The sequence below is a fragment of the Mytilus californianus genome, unplaced genomic scaffold (genome assembly GCF_021869535.1).
Source record: "Mytilus californianus isolate M0D057914Y unplaced genomic scaffold, xbMytCali1.0.p SCAF_8, whole genome shotgun sequence".
Lineage (NCBI taxonomy): Eukaryota > Metazoa > Mollusca > Bivalvia > Mytilida > Mytilidae > Mytilus > Mytilus californianus.
In genome coordinates, this window is record NW_026262734.1 from 42,926,240 (window position 1) to 42,949,108 (window position 22,869).

General features: G+C 31.4%; 2 protein-coding genes across 4 annotated transcripts in view; both read right to left on the bottom strand.

Moving 5' to 3' along the window:
- The window catches only part of LOC127712327 (uncharacterized), a 33,889-nt gene extending 17,276 nt beyond the window's left edge, over positions 1-16,613 (bottom strand). The window contains exons 1-6 of one of the 2 annotated variants that reach the window (XM_052218695.1): positions 16,547-16,613; positions 4,795-4,855; positions 4,110-4,275; positions 3,527-3,820; positions 2,648-2,714; positions 166-230 (exon numbers count right to left, since the gene is read on the bottom strand). In XM_052218695.1, the coding sequence (XP_052074655.1) occupies positions 166-230; positions 2,648-2,714; positions 3,527-3,820; positions 4,110-4,275; positions 4,795-4,827 (625 nt within the window). In that variant the 5' untranslated portion in view covers positions 4,828-4,855; positions 16,547-16,613. Of the gene's footprint in view, positions 1-165; positions 231-2,647; positions 2,715-3,526; positions 3,821-4,109; positions 4,276-4,794; positions 4,856-5,322; positions 5,420-16,546 lie in introns of those variants that run through there. The other variant, XM_052218696.1, reaches the window with a different exon arrangement.
- Positions 16,614-17,829: 1,216 nt separating this feature from the next.
- On the bottom strand, positions 17,830-22,861 carry LOC127711799 (uncharacterized). 2 transcript variants are annotated; one of them, XM_052217933.1, is made up of 6 exons: positions 22,472-22,861; positions 22,115-22,179; positions 20,995-21,066; positions 19,924-19,995; positions 19,447-19,518; positions 17,830-19,239 (listed from the first exon to the last, which is right to left on the bottom strand). In XM_052217933.1, exons 1-6 carry the CDS (start codon positions 22,693-22,695, stop codon positions 18,398-18,400), a joined length of 1,347 nt encoding a protein of 448 aa, XP_052073893.1. In that variant the 5' UTR covers positions 22,696-22,861; the 3' UTR covers positions 17,830-18,397. The 2 variants fall into 2 exon arrangements, with proteins under 2 accessions (XP_052073893.1, XP_052073895.1); XM_052217935.1 differs by lacking the exon at positions 19,924-19,995.
- Between the last annotated feature and the right edge of the window lie 8 nt (positions 22,862-22,869).

Below are 22,869 nucleotides of genomic sequence, written 5' to 3' on the forward strand. Positions count from 1 at the left end.
CATGAGTTGTAAAATGGAATATCTAAATAAGTTGTGATCTTTTTCAAGAGAGTTATAAATAGCTATATTAGTGAAGAAGACAATTAGCAAATTGTTTCAAAAAGAGAAGTCGATTTCATAAACACGTGCAGAAGAATTTGAAATAACAGCAAAAAAATAATTTACCCGTTGGCTTTAAATCGTTTTCCTCTTTGTAAAAGACTGTTTCTACTTCTTTGTCTAATTGAGTTCTGCAAAATATAAATCATGACATTTACTAAATACAGATAAATAATAAAGCAAATAAAGTGTTAAGAAAAGAGAAATATACTAAAATAAATTGATATTCTGAAAAGTTAATGTCCATATCTACTGGCTATATTATGACGTTTTTAAACTGTCATTATCGGAACAATTTTAAATACTGACTATCAAAGCCCTCACTTCGGAATGGTTTAAAGATGCTCAAATGTCATATATCCAATAAGAAGAGACAAATCAGAGTAAAACAAAAACTGAGTGAATAATGGAATGAATTAAAGTGATAAGTTGAACCCGATTTTATACAACGCCTACTTCCTTACTTAATGCTGTTTATTGGGATAGTCAATGAGACAGCCTTAAACAAGAGTATCTGCAATCGAATTTTGCGTTTAGACAGCTTAACATTAAATGCACAGGAGAAGCTAAGGATAACAACGATTTATACATAGAATGAGAGCTAGCATTTTTCAAACAATTGTGATAATATGATAATTGGCGGTCAGCGCCGTAAACAGTACCAATTATATTGCACCAGATGCCGTTTCGACTATTAATAGCTCTTTGGTGATGCTAGACGTATAGACGAAGAGCTGATAGGATTGAAAAGGACATAAAGCATTTTTGTTTTGGCAAACACACAAAGGCAATCAGAGCTATGCTCGAGGGAGATATATAAATTCCTTAATTTTAAATGATTTTCATGTTTTACTGCTCAAAAATACCAATGAAGCTATGAAACTATACAAAAAAATGATAAGCAAATAATAACTCTTAAAACAGAAACAAAATAATTCACTTCCGACGCATAAAATTTTTCAACTAAAATAATCTTTGAAATCATACTTTTATGTATAATACAATGTAACAAATACAATTTCATCGAAATGAGGCTCTCAAAGCACTTAAAGATAAAGAGGTGTACGTCATATGACTAAGTAAATCCATGGTACATGTTATAATATTCATACGACTTTATCAGGATCAAGAGATGTATGATCTTGTTGGTTTACAATTTAATGAACCAAAGACTGTCGAAACGTTAAAGATATAAATATGGTCAAACCAATTCATGAATATCGATAACAAAGCAACGTTCAAAAAATATAGCCACATTAAAAAAAATCAGAAAACAATTACTATTACCCGACTATACCATGTCTACATGTGTTCTAATAATATTGATAGAAAGCAATGAGTAAAACATTGTTGATGAGATGTTTGGATTATTGAACTAATGTAATTGGTAGAAGCATTAAGAACTTCAAAGTTGTCTAATACTACTTAAGGTGATAAGTAAACTGACAAAATAAATGAGAATATTCCATTATTTCGATTGTCAAAAAAAAAAACAAGTTTATAATTTAGTATGCGTCATATTAACATCAATTTCATTAAGATATATGCATTATGTGTAAGTAGCTGGCAACCATACATTGGTAAAAAAAAGTAAGGAAAATCATGATCTTGAACAATGCTCAAGTAAAATTATATACGACAGATATTTAATGGACATATGTGAATTGAGAGGTACGACGCCGAAAGTAACAGATAACAGACAAAAAATCACACAGTTCATCAGCTATAAATAAAATTTAATTTGTAAACTTTTGTATTTAAATTATTTTATTGTCTAAGATACATTCATTATAAAGTTTTGGACATTTTTTATGGTATTGCTGAATGAAGATTTATCAAACTAAATCATAGTAAGAATATGCTTCTTTGCATCATTAGTCCATATTCGATTTTCTAATTCCCATTTATACATGTAAATTAATATAAATTATATAAGGTTGCAACAAATGAACCAGCTACATATGTTAATCTCTGTTTAAGTCAACGGTATGCTATAAATACTGTTTATTCAGTTTTTGTGCGTGTATTTATTATTTCATTTGCTGAATAATGGACACAAATGCCAAACTGATCATTGAGATTTCTGGCAATGTTGTATACAAATAATGCTATCAAAATGATTAATGCGAATTTTGAAATTTGCGAAACCTATTCCGTTATAATTTTCGCAACATTATCAACATCGCTAACAATTTCTGAATTAACAGTTTTTGTGTCCGATACCCCGACTTACCTTCCAAATTACTTTTTTTGCTAAAACGAATTTTCAAGTAATTAGTAATTGTTCATTCGCATAAAATAGCATTTCATTAAATATAGTCCTTTCAATAGAAGTACACGCGGAAATTCAATATTGCAGATATTGATATTAAAGTGTAAAACAGAAATTTAGTATATGAAAACGTAAATAAAAGGCTTTCCAAGTATTTGTACTATCTGTTTTGAAACCGCATGGTAAACAGTTACCAAAATAAACTGGTACTAATTCATATTATATTTATAAAAATTGATGCAGTGTTAACACTGCAATTTAAAAAATTATACTTACAAGTTATTGGATATAGTAGGGCATTTTCGTCCTAAGGAAAGCTCTTCGTTTTGCAAACATGCATAATCTATACAAAATATATAAGAAATCGAAATATTAAAAGTATAACAATATTCGTTACCTTTTCGGTTGATAAAAGAATCAATTAACAAAACAAATTGTTTCAGGCACTAGCAAGTCACAAAAACAAAACAAAAGAATGATCGGCTATGCTGGGTACAAAAATGCACAATTTTGACAAGAGAAAATTTAGCATTTGTATATCAAATGCGAGTGTTGATTCACTGTTGTGCAGGAAAAGGAAACCTTCATTTCTTTGGCTTGCGGCATACATTTGCGAAGATCCCTTTGACCCTACATTAATCGCTCAACTTAGTGTAATAATTTTTGTTGTAAAACCAATATTTTTTTGCTGTAAGATGTAACGGAAATTCTATACAATACCAAAATTTTTTCCAGAGGAGCCTTGTAAAAGTTTTCCATGCGAATTAAAAACAGATCATGGGTCGAATTAATAGAAACTATTTCATTTAGATCTCTTATGTCTTGTTTAGCTATATAAAAAAAAACCACCCACAAATAATGTAGGTATTGGTTACAACAATTAAGTTTGAATTAAAGTTAACGAAATCGTTGTACACTAATTTCAGGAAACATTGGTTTCCGGTTTAAATATAGAAAACTGAATATTTCTTTTCTTTATAACCATTAAGGCGTAATTGTGATATCTTAAATAATCTTGTACACATATGAAAGACAAGTACAAAAAGAGTGATAAAAATAAAAATATTGATTATATAGTATAAAGATTATAATTTATTTAATTCCTTAAATTCCAAAACAAATGTTCTAGGTTTATTCATATATACACTGAATTACCTGATGTTAATTTTGCACATGTTATAAGAAAACAGGAACAATCTTCTTCTGATGGCAGACAGTAGCAAATGTTCTTTGGTTTAATTACAAAGGTATATCCTCTTTGATAATCACAACGACAAGTTATGTCACTTGCATTTGTTCCTATGTTGTGAACAATCAGTCCTTCATCGTTGCAAACGGATTTTCGATAAACACAATCACTGTTTTCTGTTGTCAAGAATGGAATCGGCTGGTAACGATTAATGTCACATTGACTGTTTAATACATTTGGTCTAAGTACCAGTTTAAAACCTAAAATGCAATGGCAAATAATTCTACAAGATGTCTAGTACAGAAATATATGAATTATATTAATCCCAAGGAATGGTAAAAAAGGAATGTGGTGCATTTGTATGAGACAAAATAAATCACAGGCAATACCAGAATGAACAAAACATCAAAGTAACAACGCGTACATTGCTGTTTAATCTGTATTGTTACTGAAAGTGTTAATACGATGCAATAAAGAGGTAACTACTTTCTGTACGACTAAGTGTACATGTACAGTAGTTTGAATGTTGATTTGCAAAGGAAATCTTACCTCTTTGGATTCCATCAGGTCCTATGCACCTTTCCTCGTAACTTCCCTTCATTTCATGAAATAAACATACATATTTTGTCTCATTCGTGCAAAAACTTTTTGCTCTATACTGCCATTGTCTGGTTACTGGACATTTCATATCATATGCTATACATGCTGATATGACCTAAAGTTATGAAAACAAAATTTTAACTTAAAAAAGATATCGAAAACTGCTAGGGAACTTTACTTATATCTAACATTTACCTACAGAACATTAATACGGTCTTTTGGCAAAATTGATGTGAAAAGATTTTAATTTAGTGTCGGATTTTCCACTGTTGGTACGTGATATCTTTCACTTATAAGACTTGATGACAAAACATAATTAAGTGTCATGTATATCAGTAGCCCCTTACATTTAACCACATGATATGTATTTCTTTGCAGTATTCAAACGTGTGTTTGCTTTACATTTCATACCTCAGTTGCACAAAAATTGATATACCGATTTTTCGTCAGAACAGCAATGTTACTGAGAGCAACCTCGGTTGATATATTTCGTAATAGGAAGATATGACTATGTGCAATGCCAAAAGACGAATATATACAGAAAAAATAAAAGATTTTTTTAATATAACTTCAAACTATAAATTTGTGATACAATACGGATCACTATCTCGATTGTGTCTTATTATATTCTCACCAGTACGATTTGTAACCATAACATTAAAACCATTTTCTTCTAATTCAACTGTCTCTCCATCCTAAAAAAGTGCGTAACATAGTCATTTAAATTGTGAAGGAGATTAATGATAAAGGACTAATTACCTATTCAAAAAGAAGAAAATTAAATAAAGAAGTAACGATGAGTTATCAAAATATTGTTTGTTTTCTGTCCGTGCTTCCGCATATATATGCAATTTTTGCATATCCGGTACGCAGGTTTTCTGCTAATATGATTGAACATATGTTATGAATTGTATGCGTCCGAAGCGTTTTGCTGGACTTGCCTTCACAAGGAAATATGAGTATTGTTACAATTTAGTAGTCGTAATGTGTAATTAATGTTTCCCGTGCTTAAAATCCCATTTTTCATTAATTTGTTCCAGTTATTGTATATTTCCGATGTTTCGGTTAATTTTCTTATCGGTGTGTGTACGATAGAATGTCTCCTTGTACACACTGTTTACGGTTGGTTGACAAGCATGTTTATTATAAATGATATGTTTACCTTTTTAACTTATTCATGTTTTAGTATTATAACATGTTTTAGTCGTTATAATCCAAATCCCAACAGTGCAGCAGCCAATTACATAGAGCAGCCATATTCATTGTGTATTGCCGATTTATTACACGAGATTGTTTGTTTACATAACAAACATTTTGATTGGCTGATCTACTGACTCAAAAATGTTTAAATAGAAGGCTTACAAAACAACTTAAGATATAGTCGCATCGTCTGCAAGTGAAGACAAACTAATTACAAGCTGTCCCTAGTTATTAGTCAACCTTTTCACAAAATGTAAGAGAAAAAGTATAATTTTAGTCTGGTTAGCAGGTTTTATAAGTTTCAAGAAAAAACTAAACCTTCTACGGCGTTGATATGTCTATTTGTTTTGCATGTTTTGTATGAGTCAACCTTTAACGGAATTCCAAGTCAATCGGCGATCTCCCAAGTTAATCTTTTATTGTTATGATAATATGTGAGAGGTGATCTAGAAACCTACTTTCGTTTTGGCAGAAAATAAAAACAAAATGATTATTTTATGAAATCAACCGTAATAAATATTTTATTATATTGGTAACAGAAAGTTTTAATGGTCAACCTTCTGCCAAATGAACCTTAATAAAATCAAATGCTCTTAAGCGTAGTCAACCTTCCCACACCTATTTATTGGATGATTATGAAATCTTGTATATATATAGATATAAATGTACTGATTATGAATAAAGTTTGTCAGTCAATTGTACATGTTTGATTTCATTAATGTAAAGTTCATCTGAAATTATGCTGGATTAGTTTTATTTCAACCAAAAACCAGATCAATGGATCTATGTTTGTTAAAGCCTCACATTCTGAACAAATTATATCTACTCGGCTTAAGGTGCAAAACTGTGGCAGTACCGAAACACAGGAAGAGCGTAATGATCAAAAGAGACCTAAAATAATAGCCAAATCCATATAAGGTTAACTTTGACTGAAGGACTTCGAACCTTATATTAGTTTCTAAATTTAAAGAAAGGAATGCTATAAAGCATGTCAGTACTGACTATAGAGATGATGGTAACCCGAGGACTAATAGTCCACCAGCAGCGGAATCGATCCAGTATTATACAAAATGAGAAATAACACTTTATAAAATTTTATGTGTCCGAAGCGCTTTTTCGGATTCAACTTCAGCGTAAGATTCGTATTCTTTCCTTTAAAACTTCTGTTTGCTCATTACAGTTAAAAACATGATTAGTAATTTTAAATCGCTCTATTGTTATTCTGTTGGTACTTCCTGGTTGCATGCGTTTCGCATTTGAAGTCTGTTTTATTCTAATATCACGATCAGACGAAAACCTTTCCAAAAATAACAGAAAACTTACCATTTCATGATTTGAACACCTACTTAAAACTCCAGGTGGTAGGCAGTTTCTGGTCACTAGTTCCACTAGTGATAGGTTTCGAAATAAATTTATTAATTAAAGGTTTCAAAATCAGTAATGCTGATTTGATTAAGTTCTAGCCTTTTAGACCTGCATCATAACGTTAATTATGTTGTGTGTAGACGGCGTGTTATGTTACCCTTTGAATAAATATTCTAGTATGATTTCTATCCGAGAGAAGGAAGGTGTTTCATTCTTTGAAACTATACCAAGGACCAATATTTGTTATGTTTTCGAAGGGATTTTTTTATATCGATTACTCGACGAATTTTTACTTTCACGTAAGCTGAAATCATATGCAGCAACATATGTTTAAAACATATTCTTCAAACAGATTTTGCATTTTTATAAATTGAAAAACTAACATGTTAAACGGCTCAAACATTATTTACCAGACACTTCCCTTCATCCCTTCATTGTTATATATACATTCCATTGTACATATATATTGGAAGAAAACGTTTCAGTCATATAATTATATATATATATATAAAAGTCTAAATTGAAAACAACGCTCAAACCTATGATTGCCTTGGATAAAAACCGCAATTTTTATACGTGTGCATGTAAAACAAATTTCTTGGTAGAGGGGTCTAAATACAGCACAAACAACAATTTCCAAAAAGACCAAAAAAAGTGAAAAAGTCTATTATAACAAAACGCATTTGACTAACAGGTCGAACAACTGATGTTCTTAAACCCTGCTGACTGCCATTGGTGATTGCCAAATAAATTGATCACTAGATCTAACAAAATGGATCTTAATATTAATTCAATACCAAACAGAAAACAATAAACTTGTGGAAAAGATGGTATATATATTATATAGATGTTTGCATGGATCACTAAGTTTTGATATTTTTGTGGTGTTTATAAGTACACAAATATGTAAAATATTGAAAATTATTAGTCTTATACAGTTCCTGATGACGTCTTTAAATAAGATATTATCTCATGTATATTTTTTGCAAAGCGCTTAAAACTTGTGTATATAAATATATATACTATTATTTCGTCCCAAGTACAAAAAGATACAGTACACTATACACGTGAATATTCTGTTTAAATGACTTCCGTTAACAAAATATTTTTATGGAATAGCACAAAAGCATTGGTTAGCTCCCATGTTTGTAAAACGGGCGGATCATTTTCTGCTTATTTTGAAATTAGTATTGTTGTGTATTGATCAGACATTGCGTAATTCAATAATGCATTATAATAGTTTTTTGAGTGGTAACGACCTAGACATGTTATGTCAGCAAGAACCGTAAATAGTCCTAAGGATATTGATTTTCTCAGGGTCGTCCGTATATTTCAAATCAAGACTTTAAATATTAGTTTCCTTAAAGTAACTACTGAAATCCATCAACTACCTTTGAAGGTTATAAAAAAAATCTAGTTCATTTCCTATTGTCGTCTGTTTTTTTTTTTCAGTTAAGATTGTCAATTTTGATTTGATTTTTGAATGTTCAAACGCTGTTTTCGTGCTCTTCCTCGTTCATTAATATTGTCATGTTTGAGAAATTCTGCGTTGGCGGTCAACTTAAGAGACTCAAAGAAAAATTATTTGAATGACATCAATCATTAATTCTAAATTATAGGCAGTATATTCTTTCTATTAAATCAAGGTTATTCTAAATATACATGTACAAAAAAAGTAAAATCACAAAAAAACCGAACTCTAAGGAAAATTCAATACGAAAAGTCCCTTATCAAATGACAAAATCAAAAGCTCAAACACATCAAACGAATGGAAAACAACTGTCATATTCCTGAATTGGTTTTGGCATTTCCTTATGTAGAAAATGGTGGATTCAACCTGGTTTTATAACTAGCTAAACCTCTCACTTGTAAGATAGTCATATAGAAATCCATTATTTTTACAACAATGTGTGAACAAAGCAAACAAACATAATAGGTAAAAATGTCAAAAATTGGGAAACAGCAGTCAGCATTGTGTTATAATCTTAATCTCTATAAAAACAAATAACTATTTCAACAAAGAATTACAAAATGGCATATAGACAAAGCAAAAATGAAATACAAGAATACAAAAAATGACCATAGCACAATAACAGGATGTATAAGTTCTGAGCAAGGCCAAAAGGATATTACAAAAAATGGACGAAACAGGAAAGGCAATAATTTACAAATAAAAGAACACGTAAAAAAGATGATAAACAACGTCAGTACCTAGAATCTTAATTTTAAATAAAAGAACACTTTAACATGTAATTAAGATGATAAACAACGTCAATACCTAGGACCATCATGTACTATTTGTGAAGTTGATATGGAATATTTATCAACAAGGTCTTGGCATCTTCCGATGAACTGTTTTAGAAAAAGGGCAAGACGTTCTTTGACATAACCCTGGTTCATCATCTTGAATACCGAATGAGTTGGGAAATGTGTATCCCATATGCAGGTGAAGTTGGTATATTGCTACTAAGGTGGAGGAAATTGATATTTTCAAAATTAAAATCATAGATTCTGGTACTGAGATGACCGCTTATGTCAAATTCGAGGTATAAGTATAAAAAGTAGGTGGCGGAAGCCGTGTCTGTTGTTTCTTTAATTTTCTAGTTTCTGGAGGATATATTAATTGAACCCAATCAGAAAAGTTTGGATTTTTGGTGGAAAAAACATCATCAATATACCTAAATACGATATTAAATGATATGGCTTCTTTGATCTTTTTGTTTTTGACAAGTGTCTGAAGGAAAACAGACTTTTATGAAAATAAAAAGAGGTCGGCAAGGAGAGGCTCATAGTTCGTTCCCATAGGAATGCCGACAATTGTTGTTTAAGTCTACCTCTAAATTCAACAAATATGTTGTCAATAAGAAACTCCAGCATACTGATGACTTTTTCTTCTGTGTAGCATGTTTACCTTTTTGTTCAATATTAACAGAATACGCCGTATATGGTATTCCAAAATATTAAATTTATAGCGTATGCTACCATTTTTATATTAAAAAGCATTGTGGATTATTTCTTGAAGACGATTTTTCAATTTCTCAAGGGGAATGGTGGTATACAGGGTTGAAAAATCAAAACAATGTAAGTCCTCAGATTTGCTGTTCAATGTAATGTTCATTGAAGCCATGAAGGACTTCTGATTCGCCAAAATCTCATCCTTGTCAAATGATATGTTTTTGTATGTGGGATTATACAATCAATCCACATGACCATACTGTTTTTCTCTCAAAGTTCAAAAGTGATTGTTTTACTTTTTTAATCTTTACATCACTATTTCAATTGATTTTTTTTTTATACAGAAATTCAGGACCATAGAATCAATTTTTCTCCTAAATTTATTTTAATCATTCCTTGGTTGTGCTATTCGTTTAGTTTCTAGTCATGACGTTTTCCGTTTCGTTAGGTGTCTGCAGTGCGTCTTCAATCCCATCAAACGGAGAAGTTCATCCAAACATGTTCTTTCTTAATTTTAAACATCTTTGACTTATCACCGGGTCGGTACTTAAATGAGCAACACGACGGATGCCACATGTGGAGCATGATCTGCTACCCTTTCCGATCATCCCTGGTCTTGGTGGGGTTCGTGTTGCTCAGTCTAGTTTTATATGTTGTGTTTTGTATACTGTGATTTGTTTTTTGATCGTTTTTCGTTTTTTGCCATGGCATGTTCTTTTCGACTTATGAGTTTCAATATCCCTTTGGTATCCTTCGCCTTTCTTATACCTTTTAGCAGTAGAAACGTGTGGCTTATGGGGTACTGTTGTAGGTCTTCTGTAGAGTTAACAGGAGTGAAAGAATGATTTTTGAATAAGTATCCTAAATCGAGTTTATATCGATGTTAAGCATAACATTAAACCCTATATTTCAAGTTAACAATAAGTCATCTAAGAATAAAATGAGAGAGATAGAAAGAGGGGGAATATATATATATATATATATATATATATATATATATATATATATATATATATATATATATATATATATATACGTCTAAATTGAAAACAACGTTCAAACCTATGATTGCGTTGGATAAAAACCGCAATTTGTATACGTGTGCATGCAAAACAAGTTTCTTTGTAGAGGGATCTAAATACAGCACAAACAACATTTTCCAAAAGACCAAAAATGTGAAAAAAATATATTTAAACAAAACGCATTTGACTTACAGGTCGAACAACGGATGTTCTTAAACCCTGCTGACTGCCATTGTCGATTGCCAAATAAACGGATCACAAGATGTAACAAAATGGATCTTTAATATAAATTTAATACCAAACAGAAAACAATAAACTTGCGGAAAAGATGGTATACCGCAAACATGAGGTGCAAAATTTGTACACAATATCCGGATTTCGACAATTAATGTCTCGTCAGTGATGTTAGGAATCGAAACGGTATTTGGAAGGCCATATAGTTTACCTCAATTTAGGATAGACTCTTGAATTTTGAAGAGTCGAATTAGGATGATTGGATCATATAAACCCGAAGGCAAATATAGTACAAGCCCAAACGAAAAAATATAAATAAGTCTAAATTGAAAACAACGTTCAAACCTATGATTGCGTTGGATAAAAACCGCAATTTTTATACGTGTGCATGCAAATCAAGTTTCTTTGTAGAGAGATCTAAATACAGCACAAACAACATTTTCCAAAAGACCAAAAAAGTGAAAAAATATATTTAAACAAAACGCATTTGACTTACAGGTCGAACAACGGATGTTCTTAAACCCTGCTGACTGCCATTGGCGGCGATTGCCAAATAAACGGATCACAAGATGTAACAAAATGGATCTTTAACATTAATTTAATACCAAACAGAAAACAATAAACTTGCGGAAAAGATGGTATACCGCGAACATGAGGTGCAAAAATTTGTACACCATATCCAGATTTCGACAATTAGTGTATCGTCAGTGATGTTAAGAATCGAAACGGTATTTGGAAGGCCATATAATTTACCTCAATTTAGGATAGACTCTTGAATTTTGAAGAGTCAAATCAGGATGAACGGATCATAAAACCCGAAGGCAAATATAGTACAAGCCCAAACGAAAAAATATAAATAAGTCTTAATTGAAAACAACGTTCAAACCTATGATTGCGTTGGATAAAAACCGCAATTTTTATACGTGTGCATGCAAAACAAGTTTCTTTGTAGAGGGATCTAAATACAGCACAAACAACATTTTCCAAAAGACCAAAAATGTGAAAAAATATATTTAAACAAAAAGCATTTGACTTACAGGTCGAACAACGGATGTTCTTAAACCCTGCTGACTGCCATTGGCGGCGATTGCCAAATAAACGGATCACAAGATGTAACAAAATGGATCTTTAACATTAATTTAATACCAAACAGAAAACAATAAACTTGCGGAAAAGATGGTATACCGCGAACATGAGGTGCAAAAATTTGTACACCATATCCAGATTTCGACAATTAGTGTCTCGTCAGTGATGTTAAGAATCGAAACGGTATTTGGAAGGCCATATAATTTACCTCAATTTAGGATAGACTCTTGAATTTTGAAGAGTCAAATTAGGATGAACGGATCATAAAACCCGAAGGCAAATATAGTACAAGCCCAAACGAAAAAATATAAATAAGTCTTAATTGAAAACAACGTTCAAACCTATGATTGCGTTGGATAAAAACCGCAATTTTTATACGTGTGCATGCAAAACAAGTTTCTTTGTAGAGGGATCTAAATACAGCACAAACAACATTTTCCAAAAGACCAAAAATGTGAAAAAATATATTTAAACAAAAAGCATTTGACTTACAGGTCGAACAACGGATGTTCTTAAACCCTGCTGACTGCCATTGGCGATTGCCAAATAAACGGATCACAAGATGCAACAAAATGGATCTTTAATATTAATTTAAAACCAAACAGAAAACAATAAACTTGCGGAAAAGATGGTATACCGCAAACATGAGGTGCGAACATTTGCACACCATATCCGGATTTCGACAATTAATGTCTCTTCAGTGATGTTAGGAATCGAAACGGTATTTGGAAGGCCATATAATTTACCTCAATTTAGGATAAACTCTTGAATTTTGAAAGAGTCAAATTAGGATGAACGAATCATATAAACCCGAAGGCAAATATAATACAAGCCCAAACGAAAAAATATAAACAAGTCTAAATTGAAAACATCGTTCAAACCTATGATTGCGTTGGATAAAAACCGCAATTTTTATACGTGTGCATGCAAAACAAGTTTCTTTGTAGAGGGATCTAAATACAGCACAAACAACATTTTCCAAAAGACCAAAAATGTGAAAAAATATATTAAAACAAAACGCATTTGACTTACAGGTCGAACAACAGATGCTCTTAAACCCTGCTGACTGCCATTGGCGATTGCCAAATAAACGGATCACAAGATGTAACAAAATGAATCTTTAATATTAATTTAATACTAAACAAAAAACAATTAACTTGCGGAAAAGATGGTATACCGCAAACATGAGGTGCAAAAATTTGTACACCATATCCGGATTTCGACAATTAATGTCTCTTCAGTGATGTTAGGAATCGAAACGGTATTTGGAAGGCCATATAATTTACCTCAATTTAGGATAGACTCTTGAATTTTGAAGAGTCGAATTAGGATGAACGAATCAATTAAACCCGAAGGCAAATATAATACAAGCCCAAACGAAAAAATATAAATAAGTCTAAATTGAAAACAACGTTCAAACCTATGATTGCTTTGGATAAATACCGCAATTTTTATACGTGTGCATGTAAAACAAATTTCTTGGTAGAGGGGTCTAAATACAACACAAACAACATTTTCCAAAAGACCAAATGAGTTAAAAAGTATATTTTAACAAAACGCATTTGACTAGCAGGTCGAACAACTGATGTTCCTAAACCCTGCTGACTGCCATTGGCGATTGTCAAATAAAAGGATCACAAGATGTAACAAAATTGATCTTATTATTAATTTATTACCAAACAGAAAAGAATAAACTAGCGGAAAAGATGGTATTCCGCAAACATGAGGTGCAAACATTTGTACACCATATCCGGATTTCGACAATTAATGTCTCTTCAGTGATGTTAGGAATCGAAACGGTATTTGGAAGGCCATATAATTTACCTCAATTTAGGATAGACTCTTGAATTTTGAAGAGTCGAATTAGGATGAACGAATCAATTAAACCCGAAGGCAAATACAATACAAGCCCAACCGAAAAAATATAAATAAGTCTAAATTGAAAACAACGTTCAAACCTATGATTGCTTTGGATAAATACCGCAATTTTTATACGTGTGCATGCAAAACAAATTTCTTGGTAGAGGGGTCTAAATACAACACAAACAACATTTTCCAAAAGACCAAATGAGTTAAAAAGTATATTTTAACAAAACGCATTTGACTAGCAGGTCGAACAACTGATGTTCCTAAACCCTGCTGACTGCCATTGGCGATTGTCAAATAAAAGGATCACAAGATGTAACAAAATTGATCTTATTATTAATTTATTACCAAACAGAAAAGAATAAACTAGCGGAAAAGATGGTATTCCGCAAACATGAGGTGCAAACATTTGTACACCATATCCGGATTTCGACAATTAATGTCTCTTCAGTGATGTTAGGAATCGAAACGGTATTTGGAAGGCCATATAATTTACCTCAATTTAGGATAGACTCTTGAATTTTGAAGAGTCGAATTAGGATGAACGAATCAATTAAACCCGAAGGCAAATACAATACAAGCCCAACCGAAAAAATATAAATAAGTCTAAATTGAAAACAACGTTCAAACCTATGATTGCTTTGGATAAATACCGCAATTTTTATACGTGTGCATGCAAAACAAATTTCTTGGTAGAGGGGTCTAAATACAACACAAACAACATTTTCCAAAAGACCAAATGAGTTAAAAAGTATATTTTAACAACACGCATTTGTCTAGCAGGTCGAACAACTGATGTTCCTAAACCCTGCTGACTGCCATTGGCGATTGCCAAATAAAAGGATCACAAGATGTAACAAAATTTGTCTTATTATTAATTTATTACCAAACAGAAAACAATAAACTAGCGGAAAAGATGGTATACCGCAAACATGAGGTGCAAAAATTTGTACACCATATCCGGATTTCGACAATTAATGTCTCTTCAGTGATGTTAGGAATCGAAACGGTATTTGGAAGGCCATATAATTTACCTCAATTTAGGATAGACTCTTGAATTTTGAAAGAGTCAAAATAGGATGAACGGATCATATAAACCCGAAGGCAAATATAATACAAGCCCAAACGAAAAAATATAAACAAGTCTAAATTGAAATCAACGTTCAAACCAATGATTGCGTTGGATAAAAACCGCAATTTTTATACGTGTGCATACATATATATATATATATTTATATAAAGAGAGAGAGAGAGATATTCCAATGTTTTTTGTAAACAAATAGAAAAGTTCTTCAATGCTTCTCCCATACGGATTTCAATTTCAAACTGTCAATTCATAACTACACGCTTTACCACGCAGATGAACGCAAAAGATGCTTGACCAAAATATATGCGCAAGACATTTTCGGAATAGTACAATACCTACGTCATCAACTTATGATGTCTTTATTTCACAAATTGTTTATTTTAACTGAACTTGTGCCATATTCAGTCATTGGCAGAGCAAACATCATTCTGACTCCAGAACAAATCCGGTTGATCAACGTTAGACTAAATGGGATGAAGTATACGGACGCAATAACTTGTTAGTTTACCACTGCACAGTAGATATTTTTATCTAAAAATAAAAACCCTTTACTGAATGTTTCCCGTTTTCACAACGGATTTGACTAATTGTTTTACAAATCAATTATCAAATTTCCGTTTAAACACAATATAACTATGTTGCTTGATGTTAACATTATGAACTCCTTTTGAAGATTTTATAAGTAGTCTGTCTTTGTTTGTATATAGGATGCGACATTCTTTTAGAGACGTCAAATATGGCTTAAACCAGAGCATATGGGAAAAAATTGATCGTTATACATTAAAAAACGAAACCATGTATTTGTCTATATATGTCAATAAACCCTAGGCTCCTCATCAGGTCAATATTGCTAGCCTTAAAATGATAAAAAGTCAAATATCAACAGCAGTGCCCTACACTTTAAAGTGATACACGAGTTTTTTTTAAATAGCTCTTGACAAATACTCAACGGAGAAACTAACATCTCGTTTGATGTGTTTGAGCTTTTGATTTTGCCATTTGATTAGGGACTTTCTGTTTTGAATTTTTCTCGGAGTTCGGCATTTTTGTGATTTTACTTTATAAATTTACAGAATTTTAGTTTCTTCAAACATGCCAAATATCAATATAAGTGTAATGTTGTGTATATATAATATTGCTACACTTATATGCGATAAAAAATACACGAGTTCTTTTAAATAGCTGTTGACAAAAATTCCTTAACAAAGGAACTAAAATCTATATAAATTTACAGAATTTTAAGTTTCGTTTTGTCTACTTTTAAATGAAATGAACTGTATAATCCTACAGCCGTACACGCTTCGGTTAATATCGTGGATATCGAGATATCCTGCTGTTAATTACTTTGATGCTTGTTTCAACATTTCCATACTGCTTGTTATTTGTTAAAATGTCAGCCTCTAAAAATGAAAATTCGACGTGTTTTTACTGCCAAACGAGTGTAAAATATTTTATATTATTAGTATTCAAATGAGAAATAGAAACAGTACTTTTCGTTTTGTGATCAAATCTGTTACGATTATATGGACATTCCCAACAGGTGACTTCAAACCAAGATATCTATAGCTTACCTGATTGCCTGCGTTTGAATCCTATTTTTATCAAATAAGTGACCTTGGCTATGACATGTATAATTTATTTTCCTTCCTTGTTATTGAAACTTCCTTGAAGTGGTTACTTCCCTTCGATATCAAGATATATTTAATCAATTCACAGGGAAATCCCTTGTATTTACTGAAGACATGTTTTGATGTCCTTTATTGTCAAAATAAAACAAACCACCTACGGTATAGTTTATCTTCATTTGTATTAAAAATTGTATGAATTCGACTAGTACTATTAAAGTTTCAGCTATTGAAAATTTTTCTTTGTATGAAAAAATATGGCTGCATTTGTCTCCGAAAATAATTAATATTTAATTAACATGATTAAGTTAAACATGTCTAAAGGTAGAAAACCTTATCAATTTTACAAAATCGTAACCACAAACCCGTCTCAAAGAAAAGATGTATTCCTCTCGTGACTTTTTATTCTTTCTGGATTCGCATTGCATGTGATGCATGCAGACAAAGTTTAGCCTACCCTGTTAACCCACCGGTATGGTCTCTTTTTAATGTTTCTGCAATAACTCCAGGTATTTACACTTTGAAGGTAACTAATATCTGTCTTATTGAGCCCTTTGTAGCAGTTTCAGCATACTTACTAGTATCAAGTGTTTTAAAAGCGTTTTTTTTAGCATGGTACGATGTCTAATCTGTCAACTAAGAAGAAGAGGAAATCTTCGGAAAATTTTAACAGATTAGATTAATTACAATAATTCTTTTCGGAGAATTTAGTTGTGTTCGCCGATAAAGTTGAACTGCAAATTTAAACGTTTAATAGAATACAAATATTCTGTAGGCTTGCATTTTGTCAAAATTACGAAATCAACGTCTACGTCATCTCGTCTTAAGTGAAGTGTCTCATTGGCAATCAAAAAAATCCTCTTATCGATCTTTATAATCAAGTTTGTAATTCCAATGATCCAGAGGTAAGATCGAGATATCAATATTATTCTAGTCCTTCCACATATTCATGTATTTGTCCTTCCAAAATTCGTGTACTTGTCCTTTCAAACCTGGTATCTTTGATGAGTTCTAACACACTAGCAATGATAGCAGGCTTGGATAAAATTCAATTCCCTAGACGGTCGTAAACAACCTTTTTTGCACTTGTCCCTACTTGTAACATTTGTAACGTTTTGAGGTAGCATAACACATGTTTCCCTTTAAAGATTAATGTTTAAAAACAAATGTAAACTCAAGACATCGTGACAATCAACTGAGCATCTATACAATAATCTTCTTAAACACACTATTCTTTCACATTTTAATTCAAATTCGCATTCTAATATTTATAGTGTAACATTTGGGGGATGAAATTATAGTCAGTTCCTCTTGATAACAATAATATGTCATTATAGACTGTCCGTGTCTACGACCTTACTTGATCTATTCTGAGTCTAAATTAAATCTACAACCGACAGGAAACTACAACATGTACAACAATTTTGGTCATGAAATTAATACGATCGGAACATTACAGAGGATGGTTTTTGCTAATATTTATTGAACAAATCAAATTGAATATTTTTTTATACTATCATATATTTTTCGTTTACGTTAAAACAAGAAACAAATTACATAGAAGTGCATTACCATTCCACATGTCCCACTTTGGCCTACAGTGTAAAACAGAGAACTCCTTCAATACTTTTTTTTTAATTTTGAGGAATTAATCATGTACATGCCGACTTCCTGTTACGCCTGTTAAGTATCAAGCGATGTGTGAACGTTGTCCTCGGGTTTTGAAAGAGATTGTACGGATCTACTGTACGGTATGTAGAATAGTGAAACTATACAACTAAACTCTAATTTTACCATCTATAAAACCTCAGACGAATAAAAGTTTTCATACGAAAGATGGAATGCTTTGACACGATATGGAGTAAACTTGAGTTTGCTCTTTGCTTTATTTAATGCCAAAGGTTCACTCTTACGCTTATTGAACAATTTATCACTAAATTCTAATGACAGCATACGCTTTGAAACGTGTATATCTTCTCGTGAATGACGAATTTGCATTGTCATATATTCGTTTCCTTTATTAGTGGCCGCGGTTGATACATTTATGTCATTTTGGATTTTGATGGATCCAGCAGACATGTCATAACTCTTCAAGTTATTGATTGATTCAAAATCAGAAGATTCGTCCGTTGTTTTATGAACAATTATATTCGGTTCATATACATGCACATCTATCTCACTGGGTTGTTGTAATGCCAGGTATGGGTTCAAATAGATGGATTCGTCTCTATCGTAACAACTATAATCTGTCGAATCGCCCGAACCTTTTCCACCTTCACTTTCATCATCTGGTACATAACATGGATTAAGATAGCTTCCATTATCTTTCGGCTCAAAATACGATCTGTCCGAACTACTTTTACTTTCAACTGATACTGATTTATTTTTTCGTTTCAATTGAAATAGACTTTCATCAAGCCAATTGTCATCAATTTCCTCGTATTCATTGTCTACTTCGATATATTCATGATGCTGAAGGGATATAGTTTTATTGGTATTTCTATCCTTATCAACACCTTTATTCCTATCAATTTGAAGTTTCGATTTTCGCATATATTTCCGTACATGATGTGGTACACAAATCAAAAGAATTATACCAAATAAAGAAAAAGAAAATATCCATCCTCCGCTTAGAATCTCTGAAAAGATATTATACAGAGCTATATATAATGACAGGCATAACGGTATTACTGAAACGTATTTGTTTATTTTGGGTATTAAACCCGTGAGAAATAAAATGTTTTCAAATACACAATAAAGAGATCAGAAAGTTTATCACTATTAAGACAATTATTTGTGTGTTTTGAAAAATTAATACATTCAAGTGTTCAACAAAATGAACTTACTATTTTCGTCACCATTGTGAGGCGTGGTTTCTACAGTTATCTGCTCTGAAAAAGTTTCTGTTTGTACTGGTCCTGCAACGTTAAAACATGGGAAGATTGCATGTCTTTTTTGAATATTTGCTAGGTTTTGTTCAAATTGGATATGCATTTATTGAAACCAGACTAATTACTCGGGATTAGTTATTTTTGGTTGCAATGTGTATGTGGAGTGTTTTCTCCTTTACGAAGTTTATCCCGTAGCTACATTAAGTTTATAAATGTATTATTTGGCTACGGGTAACACCTGGAAAATATTCCGATACCCGAAACGCCGCCATTAATGGCTGAATCAAAAAAATGGACTATTCATTGAAACATGTGAGAAATACAATGGTTCAAATACACAATAAAGATATCAGAAAGTTTATCACAATTATGACAATTATGTGTGTGTTTTGAAAATTTGAAACATTTAAGCTTTCCACAAAATGAACTTACTATTTTCGTCACCGTTGTGAGGCGTGGTATCTACAGTTATCTGCACTGAATAAGTTTCTGTTTGTACTGGTCCTGCAACGTTAAAACATGGGAAGATTGCATGAATATTATTAAGTCTTTGTTCAAATTGGAAAAATGCCTGCTAAAAGCAACATCAGTTCTACGAGAGATGAGAACTTATATAAATGATTGATTAATATTCGATCAAGGTCAATTTTTAATGTTGCTCGAAATTTGTGTTTTATCAAACTCATTTTCTTTCCTCGTGACAATGAGTTACGTTCACCGGTCTGAACTGTACATCACTTTTTAAATTTCAATGACACTTAAACTGAGATTTTGAGAGAATTTATAATTTTTACATCAAACTGCAATTACTTTTGTACTATGGCATCCAAACCTTTTTGATCAGATTGTTCGAATATCGTCAGATGTTTTTTTACTGATTTAGTATTTATTTCTGTTTTAAGTGATTTTCTTTCTCTTCGTGCAATCTAAAAAGAGGTACACGATATCAAGGGAAATGTCATTCATAATTGAGAAAAACAATCTATTTTTGAAGAAACATACCGTTTTAACATGGACGGAGTATAAGAAATACATCAAATAGATACCAGGAATAACGCAAAATATTTGACAGGACAACATACTAGGCAAACCACAAAAAAAAGCCCTTCTGAGAAAAGATTAACAAAGACAAACAGCAACGAACAACACATGATCATTGCTTTTGGTTGAAAACTGACGCAAACAAAATAAAAAAGAAAAAAAAACAGTCTCACAGATTTATGGTGTCTCCATACAAATTAAAGTTATTATTGAATATATACTTCTATGGTTTTTTTTTTATTAATTACGACTTCCGTTTTAGAAATTTTATGAGTGTAGTTTTGTATGCAAAATATATGTACATTCTTTTAAAGATCGTGAAATTAAACAAAACAATGAAGTAAAACACAAAAGAAAGGCGTAGTCTAATTGATTGGTAAGATAGGTAGTTTGAAAATTATAATTCAAAATTCAGCAATGCAATTGCGAAAATAGATATATCTAACGTTCTCATAAACTTACCACTGACTTTATCACTATGTGACAGGGTTGTAATAGTAAAATGATTCGCATTAGTTTCTGTTTCGTCTGATTCTGCATGAAGAAAACGAACATTTATTCATTAGTATCTACTTTTTATCCAAATTGTGTCAACATATTAGTTACTTTGATATAGACTTCAAATTTCAATTGCAATGTGGTGATGGTTTGATTTTACAATTAAGTTAACCCAGCAGTTTTTTTTAATAATTTTTCCAGTTATAAATAATAGTTTCTTTTGAGATTTATATGTGAAAAAAAATGTTCTGATAAAAGCCAATTTTAAGAGATTAAACATCAAAAGGTGTCTTTGTACGTTTTCGTTATTTAAACTTTAAGTTAGTGAAAACTTATATCATAAATGTTTATTTTTCCAATCCCACTTTAATTGAATACTGTGGATTCATTTATTGTCGTGGATACCAATTTTCGTGGATTGAGAAAAACTTTCATTTTCGTGGATATTTAATTTCGTTGTTTTTTTTCAAAGTCTGCATAAATTCCAATAGAAAATTTATAATTCGTTGGACATTGCAATTCGTGGTTCTGGGTAACCACGAAATCCACTAAAACTGGTATCCAACGAATAATAATGAATCCACAGTATTGTATACATATTATAAGATAAAGATTAAAAATAACATTACTTAATTGCTTAAAATGAAATGTTATACATTTAGATTATTGTGATAATATACGACATTATAACTTAACTAATTTGATTTGATGTACCATATGCGCATTTCATTTATTCAAAGAAATTAATATTGGAAATCGTTAGGCATCAAAACTTAAAAAGCAACCAGAAACTCATAAGATTGTCTCCAAAATAAAGCTTAAGCATAACTGTGTATTGGTTGTCTTATCTTATAATTAAACAAATGTTACATACAAAATGAAAGAAACCAAAGGGAGTTGAAAACCGATAAAAGTTCATCAAATATACTAACTATAATATTAAGCCGTTGGAAGACAGAAAACGCCAAATGCCATACGACAACATAATACGACCAGACAATTAACAGTTTATAAAAGACGACAAATGATTAAGGTGTGTCAAAATGATTTAAAAAAAAGAACAAAATTACAATATGCAATTTACCAGTAACTGTTGTGCTGCTCTCAGATGTCACCGTTGAAGTCACACATCCAATAACAGGGTCACATCTGTCAATTGATACGAACATTTCAAGTGTGAATTTTTATAAATATGTAAATATTTTTTTCAAGGAACTAGCTGTTTGCAAAAAACGAATAAAATAAGTAAAAGAAAATAAAAACTTTTAACCCCATTCGCCAATGAGTTTTCCTAAAAGTCGTCCGTGTGGAATAAAATACTGTTTTTCTTATCCCATTGTTGTGTCAATAACATTTTGTATTCCAAATTATTGACTGTTTGAGACTTTAAAACAGCATAAAACCGCATGAACTTTACACAGACAGTTACTTTTTGTCTTACCTCTGATGATAGTTGCAACTACAAGTTTTGAGACATTTGATGCCATATATATTGTCCTTACATGGCAGACAAGAGCCTCCGTCCCATGAAGTCGAACCTCGTTTACACTCTGAAATAAATCTATGAATAATTATTTCATTAAATAATCTCCATGCTTTCATATTAAATACTAAAATTTTCATTGAGTCATCTGGATTTTTTTCCATGAATCTTTTATAACACATAAGTACATATAGTGTTGTTAACTATATAATTTCAATATTTAAAGGGGCTTGAATTCATTGTGTTTAAGTTGTGTGTGAATTTTTTTCTCAATGTCTATCGACACGGCTCTTTTATATTTTTTGTGTCTGATATTTTTACTTCATTCCATATATTACATTCGTTCATGTTTTGAT